The sequence below is a fragment of the Python bivittatus genome, unplaced genomic scaffold (genome assembly GCF_059951505.1).
Source record: "Python bivittatus isolate LINGU-HERP-01145 unplaced genomic scaffold, Pbiv_v1 ctg000610_np1212, whole genome shotgun sequence".
In the NCBI taxonomy this organism is placed as follows: Eukaryota; Metazoa; Chordata; class Lepidosauria; order Squamata; family Pythonidae; genus Python; species Python bivittatus.
Genome location: NW_028277088.1, coordinates 43,948,300 through 43,966,174, shown reverse-complemented (window position 1 = coordinate 43,966,174; position 17,875 = coordinate 43,948,300). Strand labels below are relative to the sequence as shown.

The 17,875-nt window shown below is 35.5% G+C and overlaps 1 protein-coding gene across 1 annotated transcript in view; it reads right to left on the bottom strand.

Annotated features, from left to right (window-relative positions):
• The window catches only part of SACM1L (SAC1 like phosphatidylinositide phosphatase), a 35,349-nt gene that overhangs the window by 16,871 nt on the left and 603 nt on the right, over positions 1 to 17,875 (bottom strand). The window contains exons 2-7 of the mRNA XM_088150912.1: positions 8,090 to 8,187; positions 6,774 to 6,848; positions 5,433 to 5,560; positions 4,260 to 4,409; positions 3,555 to 3,614; positions 458 to 491 (exon numbers count right to left, since the gene is read on the bottom strand). Of these exons, the coding sequence (XP_088007038.1) occupies positions 458 to 491; positions 3,555 to 3,614; positions 4,260 to 4,409; positions 5,433 to 5,560; positions 6,774 to 6,848; positions 8,090 to 8,187 (545 nt within the window). The remainder of the gene's footprint in view (positions 1 to 457; positions 492 to 3,554; positions 3,615 to 4,259; positions 4,410 to 5,432; positions 5,561 to 6,773; positions 6,849 to 8,089; positions 8,188 to 17,875) is intronic.

Genomic DNA, 17,875 nt, shown 5'->3' with positions numbered 1-17,875 from the left:
ATAACCAACCCAAGTCCAGTATTTTTGAGGTTCACACATTTAAACCAGTACAAAATTAAGAGCATAGTCAAATATCCCACTAAAATGAAAAGGCTCCGGTCTGACAGATGAAGGACCAAGACTGGTAGACCACATAACCAGGAAGATACTCTGGTTAAATTAAGCAAATATGAAATATATGAAGACATGTATTTATTTATTTGTTAGATTTATATCCTGCCTTTCCTCCAGGAATTCAAGGATGCATGCATAGCACTCTTCCCTCCTATTTTCCTCCAGCAACAATCTTGAAGTAGGACTCAAATTTTTGAAAAAAAATATGTTTAGGTTTGAATTTTCACCTACAAATTTTCAAGATATTTCACCCCTTCCCTGTGTATCATTTTGCTAGAATTTGTATGACAGCAGTCCCCTCATACCCACACTGGGTTACTCTGGTAGACAAGCAAAAGGATACAACCATGCATAACTGGAACTGCAAACCTATGGAGCTGAAAAACAGGAAAGGTGACATAATTGAAGAACTGTATCTTTAGTATTTAAAGTTATTGTCCAAGTAGTAAATAATGAATACAGAGTTGCAGAATTCTTTTCATTCCTAAAACAAGGATTATCTTTATAGGAAAATGCTGTCCTCTTATACATGTTTAGTGATACTTACTTATTCCACACAAATATATAGTTTTGAGCCTTATATATACTTTATTCAGTAATAGTTATAATAAGCTTCTAAGGTTGATACTACTTATCCTTACACTGCACACAGAAGAAATTCAGCACAAAGGCCTAATCTGCCCCACTTTCATTTCTCATCCATCCATCCATCCATCTATCCATCCATCCATCTACTTTTTCAATTTCTAAGGCTGCCATTTGCCAGTGACTCTGGCTGTGTGTTCTCTCCATTACAATTCCCCCAGAATTGAAAAATACTTAATTCTTGAATAATTGAGTATCATATTCAATCTGAAGGTGACTGGAGATAAGAATTCTACTCTGAACATTTAGAGGAAACTTCATCTCTTTGCCGAGGAGCAGATAGCTCTTAGAGATTTAGCTTAGTAGGTGCAGCTCAAGAGAGAAATTTCCTCTCCAAAGCCTCACATTGTATAATCTATTATGGGAATTTGAGAGCAACTGGCCAATAAACCACATCTGGCTCATTTCCTGAAGTCTTCTGACAAATTTTAGATGAAATGAAACGCAACACCCAAAGGCAATAAGGAAAATATCCAAAGACACACTCAACAATCATAAGAAAAATAGATCCATTCTGACATATGAGGAATATATCCACAAGAACTCTCAAGTTAAAGGACTAATATTGACAGTATTTTAAAGATCTTTTTTTTATAAAGTTGGACTTGGAAACAATTTATAGTCCTCATTTAATTACTGACTTCCTTATGTTTGCCCCTCTCTTTTGCTACAACAATCTTTGGCTTAGAAACAGATTCTATATTACAGGTAGTCCTTGCTTAACAATAGTCACTGGAAAATTGGTCGTTAAACAGGGCAGTTGTTAAACGTGTCACCACATGATTGGACCTGATTTTACAACCATTTTTATGATGGTCATTAAGCAACTCATGTGGTTGTTAAGCAAATCCAGCTTCCCCAATGGACTTTTTTGCCAGAATTTGCTTAACAACCAAGTGATTTGCTTGACCGCAGTGATTCACTTAGTGACCATTGTAAAAAAGGTCACAAATTGCAATCATGTAACTGCAGGGGGGTGCAACAGTTTGTGACAGTCATAAGCACAAGTACAGGTTGTAAAGCACTTTTTCTGAGGCCGTCATAACTTTGAACCATCGTTAAGCAAGCACTACTTGTATTTTCTTATATTGGGGGAAGGCAGGGAGAGGAAAATCCAGGAGTTCCTTATATTTTTATAGTGCCATAAGGATATAACAATAAACTGACTGCTTGCAGGAGTATAAGATAATTCATTATATCATTTGTATATTATAAAAAGCATAAAACTGTATAGTATTCACAACCTGTAATAAAGCCATTGGTAAGAAAGTATTCTATATATGACAGTTTCAGAAGTATTATTCTGTTAAACCAACAGAGTTAATGAATTCATTTGATGGTCAACAGCTAACAAGAAGTTAACTTGTTTGCTGTCTATAGAAGAAAGGAATTAAAATGTTAGCTGACCTGAGAACTATTAATACTATATCTTGGCTGTGCATAATTGAAGAACTCTTTAATTAGCTGTGGAAGAAGACAACTAAACTGGCTTGTTTCTCAAATAACAAAACAGCCATCACAAATTCGAATTCTGAACCAACAGGTTTTCAAACAAATTAGGATTACAAAAGATGTCTAATTAACCACACCTTATTAAGATGGTTATAAAGTAGTATTACTCCTCCATTTTTACGGGCATGTATTCTGAATTTATTATTAAAACAAATGAATTCTCTTATACATCTTCACCAACTACTACTTTAGGATGAAGGATGGCATTTATCTCCTTTCACTATGTTGTGCTCTACAAAGGGTGAAATGAGCCTCAGTTACTTTTTTCTTAAAATCACTCCTGCAATATTTTGTCTGAATCTTAACAGACTCTAATACTCTATGGCATCATTTGCTGTTTGGTTTTTCATACCCTCATTCACGTTACAGCGTTATCAAAATTCCTAAAGGCTCTGCATTGCAACTATATTTTCTGTATTCTCTACCATATAGTGAGTGAAAGTCCTAAGCAGAGATTTAGTTGCAGTAACTGCAGAAGCATTAAAATAAAATATTGGAAGTTCACAAAAATGAAGTTTCTCTCACTACTTGAAGGGATTTGAGGGCAAAGAATGCTTCATATCAACTTGTACTGTACCGTGTCAAGAAAGCTAGGGCTTGCTTCTCATGTATTGAAAAAGGAATGTGTGCAAGGTGACAGAAACAAGCACTATTGCTCCACACCTTCTACTCCCCCCTGTCCAGGTTGACTAGAGGAGTTCTACTGGAAGGATGTAAGGATGTTTATCTAAATACGGTTAACACCCTCCATAAGAACCTAGTCACGGCACTATGTTCATGTCCTACAGAAAGCTGCATTCGCAAAAAATGATGACCCCTTCCTATACACATTTCCATCAGAACAGGGAAGTCATAAAGAAAGAGCTGTAGCAAGTGTTCCCCTAAGCCTCCCAGTTTTAAAAATGTATTTCCTTAGCCAATTGCATCATTGATACTACCAGTATAAATAAGCACACTGTATTGCTTCAGCCCATCTTTTCCTCTGAACTTTTGCACCTCACTGAAATTTTCAATGAGCCAAATGCTCACTAATTTCTATCAAATAAGGTTATTTTAAATTAAAATTAAACATAACCTTATTTGATAGAAATTAAACTAAATTAAATTAATTTTACATTTAAAATTAAATTAATGTTTATACCTGCAGCAAATTATCTAAGAACAACAAATAAAACTTCAGGCATGCTAACCAACTACATTAGAAGAGGATGAGTAGAAAGCTATAAAGACACAAATTAACGTTCAATGGTATTTTGGAGATTATGTCCAGCAGAATGAATTACCTCAGGCTGAGCAGCAAGTTCTCTAAGAAGGTGCCCATTCCATACAAACCGTGGATCTGCCTGTAAAAAATTGAAGCAGAGGCATATTTAAAAACCAAGTGTCTTGTATTAAAGTATGGGCTATATTTAGATTTAAGAGCAGAACCACAGAAAGCCACCAGAACAAAGCAAATCAGGATTTAATGCATGATGAAATCCAATCAGGTAATGGGCCTTTTCTCTCCTTCTGCAGCTTCCCATCTTCTTTCAAATATGCTTCAGAGTGCCCTCTAAATAGTATGGAGCAGATCTGGAGGAAATGTATGGGTCTCTGGGAAGAGAGCATGATTGTCCTTTCCAATTGCACTGATGGAAGCAGTTTTATCAGTGGAAAAATGACAGTAGATTTCAATTGATCTCCAAGGATGACTAAATATGGAACCAACCCAACTTTCCAAAAATATAAATAAGAAAAATACCCAGGAAGACTAAGAATGTAGAGTTAATAACCATGGATTCACAAAATTATTGAACGGTCTATTTAAGAACCATCAGGCTTTCTTGAAACATTATACCTTGGCCACTATGACATTAAAAATTAAAACTTCCTCACTGACAGTTCAAAAACAAAGATAATCTACTCAACATAAATACACACTCTCTCTCCCTCTTTTTCTCTGTATATAATTTCTTGTCTTTCTAAAAATTGGATACAAACATTCTTACCCTCTCTAGCAAGCTCATTTCTTGAAACTCTGGGCTGGTATTAGCCAACCGTTGCAAGGTGTGTGTCAAGTCATATGTTGTAGAAAAATAAAATCCATCCACACTCAATATATGACTCATCATTGCTAAAAAGACTTTATTATCCTGTAACTGATAAGTGAAAAAGCACTGTTATTTATTCATTTTTGTCACTTTAATTACTAAGAGTTCATAATATTTGATGAAGAGCTCTAGCAGAAAATCTTCAAAAGTTTTTCTTTTCTTGGGGAGGCAGAAATACAGCATTCCCTCATTACAGTATAATCCAGCTCCATTTGTATTACAGGTCATTAAAGTAATGCATGATTTTGAGGCTTCAGAAAAACAGAAAATATAATCATACCAGGCTATACAGGGTTATTCGCATACCTATTCCCCCCCCCCAAAATTGGCAAGCTAATATACTAAGCTTAAAATAATCACGCTAAAAATCTAAACTTAAAGATTATTATGCTAAAAAAAACCAAACAAACATAGATCCTTTTTCAGTTAAAACTACAAACAGTCATTTTGGAATGGCTTTGAAACTGTTCAAGATCCAAAGAATTACAAAATAATTCTGTTGAAAGCTCCTATAATTATACTCCCTTATTCTTATTACACTGCAAATTATATCAGGAACCTAAAGCTAGATTCATCATGCCTTTATTAATCCAATTGAATCAGTCTAGTTTAGAAGAAAAAAAATCTATTTTCTGTTGACTGATGTAAATGAACATGTAACAAGTTGCCTTGTTTCCAACGGCCACAAGGAAGATATGAAAGCAGATGTTGACAAATAGCGCTGTTAATATTATAGGGGATGGGAACAATCCATACAACTGATATGGATTGTTGTAATTTTATAGGAATTTTGCTAAAACCTATGGTTGTAAATAAATGTATATACATACTCCCTTATACAGTACAGAATTTTAGTCTGTAAAGCTTTTCAAGTTGCATTGGAAAAGTCTGCTCTCATGGGGTCGCTTGGTTCCCAATTAATGGATTAGTTGCTGAATTTCAGAGAAATTATATGTTCAATTTGTCAGTAATCATGTTTCTTGAACAAACATTTATAGGATTAAATATTTTCATTTTATTTTACATGTCTACAGGAAATTTCTGAAACAATCAAAACATATTAACTCATACCTGAATATCAGTTAAATGTAGCATTGTCTTTTTATAAGAGAGGATGTCAAAATCAGTTGCTTTCCAGACTACATGATTGAAAAATTCACCTACTTTTCTCTTTTTTGTTATTACAATAAGGTATGTGCCTGTAAAATAACAGGATACTGGTCAGCTATGACAGTTGTTCTTCTACTTCTCTTGTTTTTTGTAAAAAAGAGATAGAGGAAGGATGGGCAGAGGGATTGAACCCCATTTCCCCCCCCCAATTATTCATATTGTTATTACCATATTCTTTAGACCACTCCCTCCCTCCAGGCAGACAGTCTTAAGAGCTGGACATAATTTCCTTTTATCACAAAGCCTAGTTGATTTCCTACCCCAAAGATATATCCATAAACTGAGGTTCTACTGTATGGCTGACATTCCAGTTTTCTAAAGACCTTAATTTTTTAAAAAAACATTCCAGCTATACATTTTAATCCATGGGTACACAACCTAGGGTCCATAGGCTGCATACAGGTCACCAGGTAGCCAAGGGAGCCCTGCACTTTCCCCCAAATTCTGCTGGTGCCACTGCTATCATCCTGATTCCTCACTCCCTTCTCCTTAAACTACCTCACTGGTAGTTTCCAAAATCTTCTACATCCCCGCTTCTTTTCTCCCAGAGGAAACATATTTGTTCTGTGCCTTTCTCTTTCTCCTCTCTTATTTTTCCCAACCAGCACCCCTCCACTTGCAATGTCAAAATTAATTTATTTTTTGTCCTGCCCCCACTTTTATCTTTCTGATATGGGCCTACTTCATTTACAGCATGATTTTCAGAGAGATTAAAATTGCACACCCCATTCTAATCTGTTTGCCATTTCAGAAGGCAGCAAGTAAAGTATTATTCTATGTGTATAAAAAGGTATACCACTATAGATTAACCCACAACAGGATGTGCTGATTACATGCAACATGACTTTAGTAATACAAAAAAAGAGTTTCAGAATACACATTTAACCAACTAGCAATCTGAAGTAACACAAAACACTGAATATACACTTACAGATCCTCTAGAAAGCAATGCTCAGATTGCATCTGAACTAACAAAATATTCATTTTAATAAATGTATAGAGTTGTAGTCCAAATTCTCTTCCTACCCTTTGCTACTGAAGCAGCATAATAGACTAAATTTTGACCATTTAAATATACCCAATCTTCACTTTTAAATGTATTGCACTTGCTTTGGGTTTTTTTATCTGTCTTTATCAATAGAATAATTATGGTATAGAATAATTGTTACTTAATAACTATTAAGTAAGAGTTATCAGTGTTCTGGCTGCAATTTTCTTTCACTTCTTCTGAAAGCCTCATACCTGCCACTAGACGGATTGTTCCCAAAATACCGCATATTTGCCTGGTAATAGCTGAAGGTGGAACATCTTTTTTAACTGCAAAGGAAAAACAGCATGAACTGTCATATGAAACCTTGCAAGATCTAATAATACTGTTTAAATCACACTGTGTATATAATAAATAACTTCTTATTAAAATCAAGCATGAAAGTTAACCCAAAGGAGTACAATTAGTGCTTTAACATGTCATTTACAAATGATATGACATTTTTATTTACTTCACTAATTCCAGAAGGTTAAAATCTCAAAATCAACACTGCACTTAATAGTAACTGATGTTAGTACTACGTCATTAGTTGTACTAGCATGATCCAGACTTTGACATATTTAGACTCAAAAAACACACTTTAGAATTAAATTAATAATTATTAACACCCCTACCCCCTGATTTAAATGAGTCTGTTCTTAGTATGAAAAGTCCAGATTGAACCTATTGTCTTTTCTGTGAAGAACTGTGCGTGGCTAGATAGGACTGCTTTTTCACTACATAAAATAATTGGCCTGGGAGCTCTAATTTAATAATAAGCAGAAAACATCCAGGGGAATAAATAAAATCATTAAAATGCCAATGTTAAAGAATGTAAACTAATTCCAGAATATATTATCTAAATCAGGCTTCTACAACATGGATACTATAGCTGCCAGAATTTCCTGCCACTAATTAAACTGATTTAATAGTCATTCTCAGAGAAGCCTGAAGTTATTATTCAGGCCTGGAGTTATTATTATTTCAGGGTTCTCTAACTGACTCTCTGTGGAAAGCAACAACACAACTGAAGTGGCAAAACCAATATAATAAAACAGACATCACATGTCCTTGTAAGCAGTAAAATATGCCTAGCAGATCCAGATGTAACTAGCTCAACAATGGAATCCCCTCCTTCCTTTGACATGCACATGCCAAATATAAGATAGAATTACTTCTTCCTGCCTTGAATATCACAAACTTCTTTTTTAGTGATATAATACAGCCAAGAAGCTAACTAGATCCTCTTCAGCTCTACAAGTTCACTTTAAAGAGAACTTTCCAAAAGCTTGTATGTTCAGGAATTAGCCTGCACACATAAGACATACACACATTAGCTTCTGCAATTTTGATGAGATTCCCATTTTGTGCAGGTAAATGAAAATATGTAACTATGAATTTGTTTTGCAAAATATGTCATTGTGAATGAGAAAGAGTAGTGGATAGCATATTAATATGGCCCTGATGTTGCAGACAATTTTTGCTACAAATGCCACATTAGAAAATGTTTAAAGTCAGGGTGAAAAAATACCTGTAAGAGTGATTTCTGTGGATACTCTGTCAATGGTAAGTACATCATCTGCTCCATCATCACAAGCTTCCACATAAAATTTCTCTGGTGTTATGTGTCTAAGATACAAGAAATATATAAGATTACAGACAAGCAGCAGAATGTTAGTATTCCAAAGAATGCTTATATATATATTCTATATATAAGGACTAATATTAGCAGTCCTTGGAATGTTGTATTTCCATTTTGCAGAATAGTAAAAGCAAATAATGATTACATATTAATCATCTGTTTTAAAAAAAGTTCAGGATTACTCAGGTGTCCAGGTATTTGATCCTCAAATGCCCATGTCAAAATATCTTTGAAACAATATGAAATTCAAAAGCTTTGTTATTATGCAGCATCTGTTTTGTCACTTAAATCTTTCTATTGGGGTTTATTAATTCTGTTGCCATGTATTTTTGCACCATCTAGTTGATCTCCTAATTCTTTAGTTTGTCTTTCCTGCTTCTCTCTAATCTACTCCCTATTTGCCAATATTGTTTTAGTCGTGGTAGTAAAATAATATGTAAATAGTGATAGGTAGATACATCAAAACGGCTGCACAATGGTGTGATCTAAGAAAAGTTTAAATAGCCCTGCAGTCATTTATTCATTCATTGGTCATGGGCAAACCAAAGAGTTTAAATATATTTTAAATAACATATAACCTTCTTCTTTGCCACGAGAGCAACTACTGTAATGGATTTTCATTTTTATGTTCACTGGAAATGGCAGCAATCCAGAAAGTTAAAAAGAAAAGAGGGATTTCAGTTCCGATTTCAGTGAGAAAACAACTGACTATATTTTACTGTTAGCATAATAACAATTATGCTTTTTTATTTTCAGTAAAACTGAAACGTTCACAGCTTCAAACAGAATACCAAATGATAAGCAGAAACAAGTAGGTTCAAAAAGATTTCAAAATGATGAGACAGAGGTAGATTTCAAACATATGTTATTCAAAAGAAAAAAATAGCTCAATTTTGTTAAACTGTAAGTGGAGTGAAAGCAGAAGAAAATCAAAGTTTAAAAATACATAAGAGAACTGCAGACATCAGAATCCATTATGCTGACAGAAGTCCCTCATAAGACACTCATAACTGACTACAAAGAGCATTACCAAGGATAGTTAGGCATTAACAGGCATATCAGGTGGAAATGTAGTGATTTGAGCTTCCAAATTTTCTGACTTCCTTTTCTTCTCATCTTTTTCCATTCCCTGTGGCAGTGTTTCTCAACCTCAGCAACTTTAAGAACTGTGGACTTCAACTCCCAGAATTTCCCCAGCCAGCAGAGTCCCTTATAACATTGATTATGCCCTTGTGGATTGAGCATAGTGAATCCCTGAGCCATGTTATTATACTGACTCTTCTACAGAGATATTAGGAAGAGGTACTTTGTACCTCTTTTAGTGGACTTCCCAGGACATACAGACCTTTTATATATTCAACTATGGCTAGCTGATCAGGACAATCTTACATCTCTGGCAATAGTTAAATTCTGCTTTGCTACCTTTAAAATCAAAAGCCAAATTCTGATCCATCAAGAGAAATACTTTGCCCTAGATAAAAAATCCTAACTGTTTACAGTCTTTTCCTTCTCTTTTAGTCAGCTTTTAAACAACAACAAAACATGGTTTTTATTTTCCTTTTGTTTTTTTCTTTCTATATTTTGGTCTATAACCATAAATTGGGGGGGGGGGGGCAAAACTGAACAGCACCAATGAAAGAGGATACCTTCTTAGTAGAGCCTTCCTTTGCAGGTAGTCCCCAGTTTAAGAACAAGTTCTGTTCCCAAGATCTGTCCTTAAATCAAATTTGTATGTAAGCCGGAACAGTATTATTGTATAATACTGTATAAGTGGTATAGTGTAATTAACTCGAACCATTGTGTAATTAACTCAAATCATTGTGTATTTAACTTGAATTTTGCTACAATAGGCTCCCTTCTTAACTATCATACTTAAACTGGGCATTCTTAAGCCAGGGACTACCATACTCTATTAATCCTGCTACTGTTCCTCCTTTCACAACATTAGTCAGAAATCAGTGGAACTCACTTCTCCACCTCACTATGCAGTTAATGTTTAAACAGGATAGCCACAAAAACATTGGTTCTTTTTTGGAACAAAACTGGATTTGATTGATTTAAAGCATTTATAGCTATTCTTTAGTCAGAAGGGCCTCAGAAAAAGTTACAGATCAACAAAAACAAAAAAGTATCTGCCCTCAAGACCTACAATCTGAAAAAAGGACAAGAGAGAGAGAGAGAGAGAGAGAGAAGAAGAGAGAGAAAAAATAAAATAGGAACAACCAACACAAATTTGCAATGTAATAGAGATTTTATACTGACCAGTTGATACAGTTACTAGACCTGGAAGCTGGTTTTGGTTTTAGAACTAGTTCCTCAGTTGACCAGCTTGAAGTTATTTTGCTCTGTATAGAACAGTACAAGTGGCAAAACCTAAAAATCTCAGTACCTCAGTGAAATTGATGGTGTAGCTTTCTGGCAACATTTAAAAAGCACAACATCCCAGTGTTATTTCTGGAAACATTTAAAAGCCACAAAATCTCACCTGCAATGATATGACGCAAGAGGTAGTGTTGTGCTGCACAGACACACCACTTTGAACAATTAACACTCATCTGGGATTTCTATATTCCCCAAAGGACCTCTCCCCTCCCTCTCCTGCACAATTAAATAGAAAGATATTATGGATTGACTCTTTAGGTGCTCTAATGGCACCTAAAGATAGCATTGCATTAAATATCATTTAAAGATCCTTTCAGCTTTCATTATGCCAAACTTGATTTCAGTAATGCACATATTTTCTTCAAGAATGTTCAATATTATCTTATTTTTTAAAAAACAATGCTGGCTACCACATATTAAGAATCCAGAAAAAAGCAATTCTACACTGGACAATACAGATGGAGCTCCCTTTGTGAATTTCAGCCAGTTTAATTTTCAGCTTAAGTTACCAGGATATTATTGTGAAGATAAAATGGAGGGGGGGAGCCCCCATTTGCTCTGTCTTGAATGACAAACACAATACAAATGTAATCATAAAAACACTTCCTAATAGTTGCAGTAAATGGCAGCGTTTAGCCAAACCTGGCTGATCTCAAAATATCTGGATGGGAGATTACCAGGAAATCCCAGAGCTATAAACTAGACTGAGAAATCATGAAAATGCCTCAGAAGTGTGAAATGACAAACCTGAGCCTAGGTCTCCCATAATTTCTTATATTTATTTTCCACCTTCCTTCAGACGCCTAAGGCAGCATACTGATTCACATGCCCCCAATTAAACTTTGATCCACCCCTTTTTATCTTCACAGTAATATTACAAGGTTGCAAAAAAATACTGACCTAAAGTCACTCAATGAGCTTTACGTATTGAATGGGGATTTGAAGCTGGCCTGGGACAGTGATCTAATCATGATCAGTAGTCAACTTTGCAAATAAGGAGCTTCATTTGCTCTTTATGCCAGGCAGGATAATGAGGCAACAGGATGAAAGAACAAGTTGGAGTCTAATGGGAATCAGATTTGGGTCATATGATGGACAATGGGCAGGAACAAAATAAACTGGGCACATCTGAACTCAGAAGCTGTTCATAAAAAAGTAGCCAAGATGTGTCACCCCATACTAGAACTTAGGGCCTATTTGTAAAGTGAATTAACATAAATAACTTGTCATATTAATGTTCTTGAGTACTTGTCAATCCTCTAAGCAAAGAGCAAAGACACAATTTCATTAATAAACAAACATGTAAGACTGAATCCTATTTTGCATGTGAAGTTTTCCACTTTTCTATATTACCATTAGAAACTAATTGTGGTAGCTTTGTAGGTTGTGCTTCTCAAATGGAAAAGGAAAGAAAATTATTGTTTGCTCATGCAAAAGATAGAAAAAATTATAGTTAAAAAGAGTAATTCTAGAAATCTAAACACAAAGTAGGAGTTCCCTATTGGAGACCAAAATCAGTGATCGTATTGTTGAATCTGTAAACAAATTGAGTAATTCAGTGGAACTGTTTCCAAGATAAAACTAATAGGCCAACATACAAGTTGGTCAGCAACCACAAGCCTAGAAATGATTGCAAATGTAGAAAAAAATTAGAGTGTTTCTTATTTTTCTTGGTTGAGGAAGAGGCACTGAAGGACACAAAGCAAATCTGAAAGTTCATAAAAGAGTAAACGGAATTTCTATCACTGTCTCATAGTCACATGGAGGTGGCAATTGGAACAAGAAAGATGAAAGATGGATATTAATGTACCTCACATTGCAGCAGATTTATTAGCAACTATGTAAAACATATTGCCATGCTGATATGAATAATTTACTGCATTCTGTCAAAACCTTAATGTACTCTAATTCCTATTGTGGGAAAGACCGGGGAGGGAAAATGTATACTTCTTTTAAGAGTCAAAGTCTGTTTTCAAAACCATGAGAACAAGCACATAAAATGCCTATACAAAACTCCTTTCTCAAAATCTCTTCCTGTTCGCAGTTTCAAATGTAGGGTATGTGCCCTTTATATGAATCTCTGTCATTATGTACTAATATTGAATACTTTTAATAGTAAATCAAAAGGAATACAAATGCCATGATGTTCTGAAAAACAGCTTTGCATCTAGCAAGGAAAGGTAAACATGTTTTTCTTGATACAGTATAATTTTGAACTACAAAATTATCATAAGAATGTCTGATGGGATGAAAAAACAGTGTGTATGAACAGGAATAGCAATATGGTTACAATTTATATACATTTATTGCTGATTTCATAATATGAGTTGTATGCTCTTGATTATAACAGAGGAAATACTTCAATAATGTGTCTTGTAAATGAAAACTATTGTCAAATGAATTTATTCTAGCTATTCAGGACAATGAGAACACCAGAGGCTTTTCTTTTAGGATTGATGGACAAACAGTTGGAAAAAAAGTTATGGAACTTTGTTTTTGTACATAACTGCAGTGAGATTATTGTATGCACAAAGATGGAAATATTGGGCACCACCCACAATGGAGGAATGGTTGGTGAAGATGATGAAACTTGCTGAAATGGCTAAATTGACTTCTTTGATCAGAGGAAAGACAATATCTACCTTTACTGCTGAGTGGAAACCCCTTACAGACTTTTTGTGTGAAACAGAAAAAAATGAACTTATGGTTTATGGTTTTGATGATTATACAGGACAGATTATAGAAAGAAGAGAGTTATGTTGTAACCATAGAGTAACAGGTAGATTTATAACTGTACTTATAACTGCTGTAACGAAGATCGGAAGCTACTTCTTTGTATCTTTTGTCTTTCTTTTCTATTTTTCTTTTACTTTTTTTTCTTTTCTTGCACTTTTAGCTTTCTCTTTGATTTCTTTTTCTTTTATTCTTTATATTAGTTTTTATTTTCCTTTTTAAAAAATCTTTAATAAAAATTACACACACACACAACATTCAAATGAAGCCCTAGCATAGCATCTTCCATCAAAACTGTTGCATCCCAAATTATTATTTTTATGAGATATAGCTCTGCTATACTGGAGTCTCCAATCTTCTAGAGATAATACAGATCCTGATATGAGCATCTCTTATAGTGTGGTTTTATTAATCACAAAAGATGAACCAAGAACTTTCATCAGCCCAAAATATGCCCAAATAAATTATGAGGTGGAACAAATTCTGTACTTATACCTTTACTTTTAAATGTAAGTTAAAAGGGGCCATTACATCGCTCCCAATAGGATACTTCAGGCCCTGATCTCACTTGCACCTTTGTATAGCACAAACATGCCCTGAAAACACCAATTTTCTGCCTTGTTCCCCAATATTGCCTTCATATCATTCCCTACCCATGACAGAATACACTGAAATCAACACCAGCCAGTTATAAAAATGGTATTTCCCTCTTTATGCCAACAATATTCCAAGGAAAGCCTCAAGGTATATAAAATCCCTTACATGTTTGTCATCCATTACTTTAGAGGCAAAATCAGCAGACCTACTGTAGATGTCTTTAGGAAGTGCTGAGAGGAAGGACTGTGTCTCTGCCTCTCTGGTCACTAGCTAGCATCCAGCTCAGCCATTTCTCTCCCAGCCTTTAAGCTCTCCATTAGTGCTTTTATGCAAATCACCTTTCCCCTCTATTTTTTAAATCAACTTCTCTCCAGATCTCAAGGAATGGAGAGGAGAACAGACCACTAATGTTTCAATTGAAGAGGAAGAACTGTATTTGTCTCTTTCAAATTTCAAATCGATGCCAACTCTCAATGGATTTTCTCCATGATGATCTGTCCTTAACTTGGTCCTTCAGGCCTTCCAATGGTGCACCCATTGTTATTATAACTGAATCTGTCTACCTTGCTGCTGGTCATCCTCTTCTTCTGTTTCCTTCCACCTTTTCCAGCATTAGACCTTTCTCTCGAGAGCTACAACTTTGTGTAATGTATCTGAAGTATGGTAATCTGAGCCTGGTCAGTTGTGTTTCAAGTGAGAACTCCAGGTTGATTTGTTTGACGATCCATTTGCTTGTTTTCCTGATTGTCCACAATATTCTCAGGAGTCTTCTTCAACACCAAAGTTCAAAAGCATCAATACTCTTTCAATTTTGTTTCTTCAAAGGTCAACTTTCACTTCCATAAAGTATCACAAGGAATACCATTGCTTCCACTATTCTGATCTTTGTAGGTATAGATCAGAATAGCATCTAAATATCTTTTCCAATTATTTTTTTAACTTGGGAGATGCCCAAGTGGGACATGAAAGAGCAAACAAACTTGTCTGGGAAAGACAGGCAGAGTCCTGAATTAAGACACATGTCATTCTTGCTACAGATTGGTAGGCAGTTTTCAAACTGGCTGATGATATGCTAAAAGTGGAAAGCAGCAAAGCCAGAAGAGAAAACCAACATTGTTATCTATAATGGATAGCATATTCACCAATCAGGATAACACCATTCAGCAGTGATTCAAAATATAAAGGATAGGGACTGACAACAGGGACAACAAAACTTTCTACCAGCATAAGAATCAGCATCATTTTTGTATGGCCAACAACCTGAGACAAAATCAAAAAGCATAATTTCAGTTCACATAACTATATTTACATTTTAACAATTTATTCCATAACATGAAAACTCCATATTACCATTTAAACTACTTTCCTTTCTCTGAAAACTCAACATACATAGTTTCTTACTTTGAAAGCCTTTTCTCATGTGTATCTAATCCCAGCATTAACATGCTCACAAACTCTCTTTCTTCTGTGTCCCCATGAGATCATCTTCATCTGAACTCCAGCATGTCCTTCTACTCTGGTCCTTGGGTCCAGGGTCATTCTTCTTTAGGCAGCAGCAGAGTCCGTTTCTTTCAAACTGGGCTTTTCTTTGTACCAGCCAAGTCTGAGCCAATTTGGCTTTGAAAAAAGGATCAGCCTAACAGCTGATCGGAGATGGGTTGTATAATGCCTTAGAAGGGAGATTCTCACTCATGATACAATCCTGTACTCCATCAGCTGTTAAGCAGGTAATTTTTAAACAAGAGTTTAGCCACACATCCCCTTTAAATATTTCCTCTCCCATGTTGGGGCTCAGCTGATATGACCACATGATGTGTGAGTTTGCCACACAGATTTCAGCATTAAACCTGGAGCCCTGATATAAGGGGCCAAAATCTGGAATGATGATAAACCTGACTCATCTTGTGCTGACTCATGGATGGGTGGACAGTACCTTTACTCAGTAGTGGGGACAGATCCAGAAGATAGCACCCTTATTAACTTCAATCATGACTTCATACACACACGTTAACATCTTTGCATTATGACCAACCATTTACATACTACTTACTCCAAATTAATTACTACATGTTCCTCAATTTACAACAATAAAAATTCTTCATAAACTTATCTTGGAAAGCAGAACAATACATTCCAGTGTTATTTCAGAGCATTCATATAGCATCGCTTGTAGTTGAAGAGCAAGGCTAGAGTTCAGCCTTCATTCTTAAGAAACACAGTTAGTAAACAATATTGCAACACCAAAACCTTTCTGCAGTTTAACACTGAAACACTGTAGTCAACTTCTCTTGATTTTAGTTTTATCAAAGAGGAAAAGAACAATATGCATTAAACAATTGAATAAGCCTAAAAAAATATTCCTGCATATTCTTTCCATTTGATCAGAACATTGGAATATATGTATCAAGAATTAAACTGCATCAAAAAATAATGTTAAGAATTTAATCTAACATCATAGAAATCACACTTCTGCAAGGACAACTCATAAATGTGATTCCTATTATTGTATCATAACACAAAGTAAGGGTTGAGAAACCAAGATACATTTTGACTGATCGCCAATTTTATTAAATCACTTGTTATCAATAAATAAATGAATATATAAACAAAAGCAATCGTCTTTTAAATACTAATTCTACACTTCTTCGTGCACTTATTTGGAAGTTCATCTCATCCATTCTCTAAGCTGTGTTACCATGTAAATATGCTAAAGATCAGTAAGATAAGTGACCTTCTAAGCAACAGTACATGGATGATTATAAAAGAAAAACTCACATGCATACAAAAATTTTCTTCTCAGAATTGTATACTCCATAAGAGAGCTATTTGGTGTAGTGATTACGGCACCAGGACAGAAACTGGGAGACTATTAGTTCTAGTTCCGCCTTAGGCACGAAGCCAGCTGGGTGACCTTGGGCCAGTCACTCTCTTTCAACCCTAGGAGGCAGCAACGGCAAATCGCTTCTGAAAATCCTTGCCAAGAAAACTCAGGGACTTGTCCAGGTAGTTGTCAAATTTTAATTTTATCACTGAGCTAACTTTCACTATGGAGATAGGTTGTTTCCGGAGACTACAGTACTGTATTGCACAGAATGCAACTCAACCGCCTCCCTTTCTCCCTCCCATAACTCTATTATGCAAGCGCTGTAACCCCATAATTCCATAATGTAAGCACTAAGAAGAGGTTGGCTCAGGTTTCTACTTTTCAAGGAGCAACAGTGAAGGGAGAACCTTATACAGTAAGTGAAGGATACATACTCTATACCCTTAAAGTGCCAGCACTACACATACCAAAGCCCTGAAAAAAACAGCACTTCAATATATATACTCTTGAAACAGTCTCTGGGGTGGGGGCTTCAGGGAGGGCTTTGCAGGTTGGTGAGAGGGCCTGGCTGGCAAAAGACTATTCATCACTAAATTTAGGATCAAGCAGACTACTGCAGCAGTTATGTAAAGGTAAAAATAAATTCACATCAAATAAAGCCCTGGATTTATCATGATCTCACAATGCAACTTCTCTCTCTAAGTAACTATATACAAGGAGCTTTTTCTAATAACATAAGCCTTCACCTACAGCAACTCATTGCAAAATAGAGGACTTCACTCCTGGTGACCTTCATATATACTGAACTATAACTTTCATCATATGCAGCCAAAGCGGTCCATGTTGCAAAACTTTTTGCCGGTTAGGTCACCCAAATGATTCGTGGCAGGGCCAATGAGAGAAAATAGTTCTTCAGGTTGGGGAGGGGGGACTTTTTACCAGGAAGAAGCAATGAATGAAATCAAAGATGATTTTAGCAAGGAAAGGGAGCCTTCAGTGGTAGCGAAGAGTCAACTGCAAAAAGAAATGTTGCCAAAGACTCTACAGGAGAGCCAGCTACGCTGGATGCGACTTGGCCACGTACATGCCCTTCCATTGAGACCAATATGTTAGAGAAGAAAAGCCACGGAAAAAGCAGA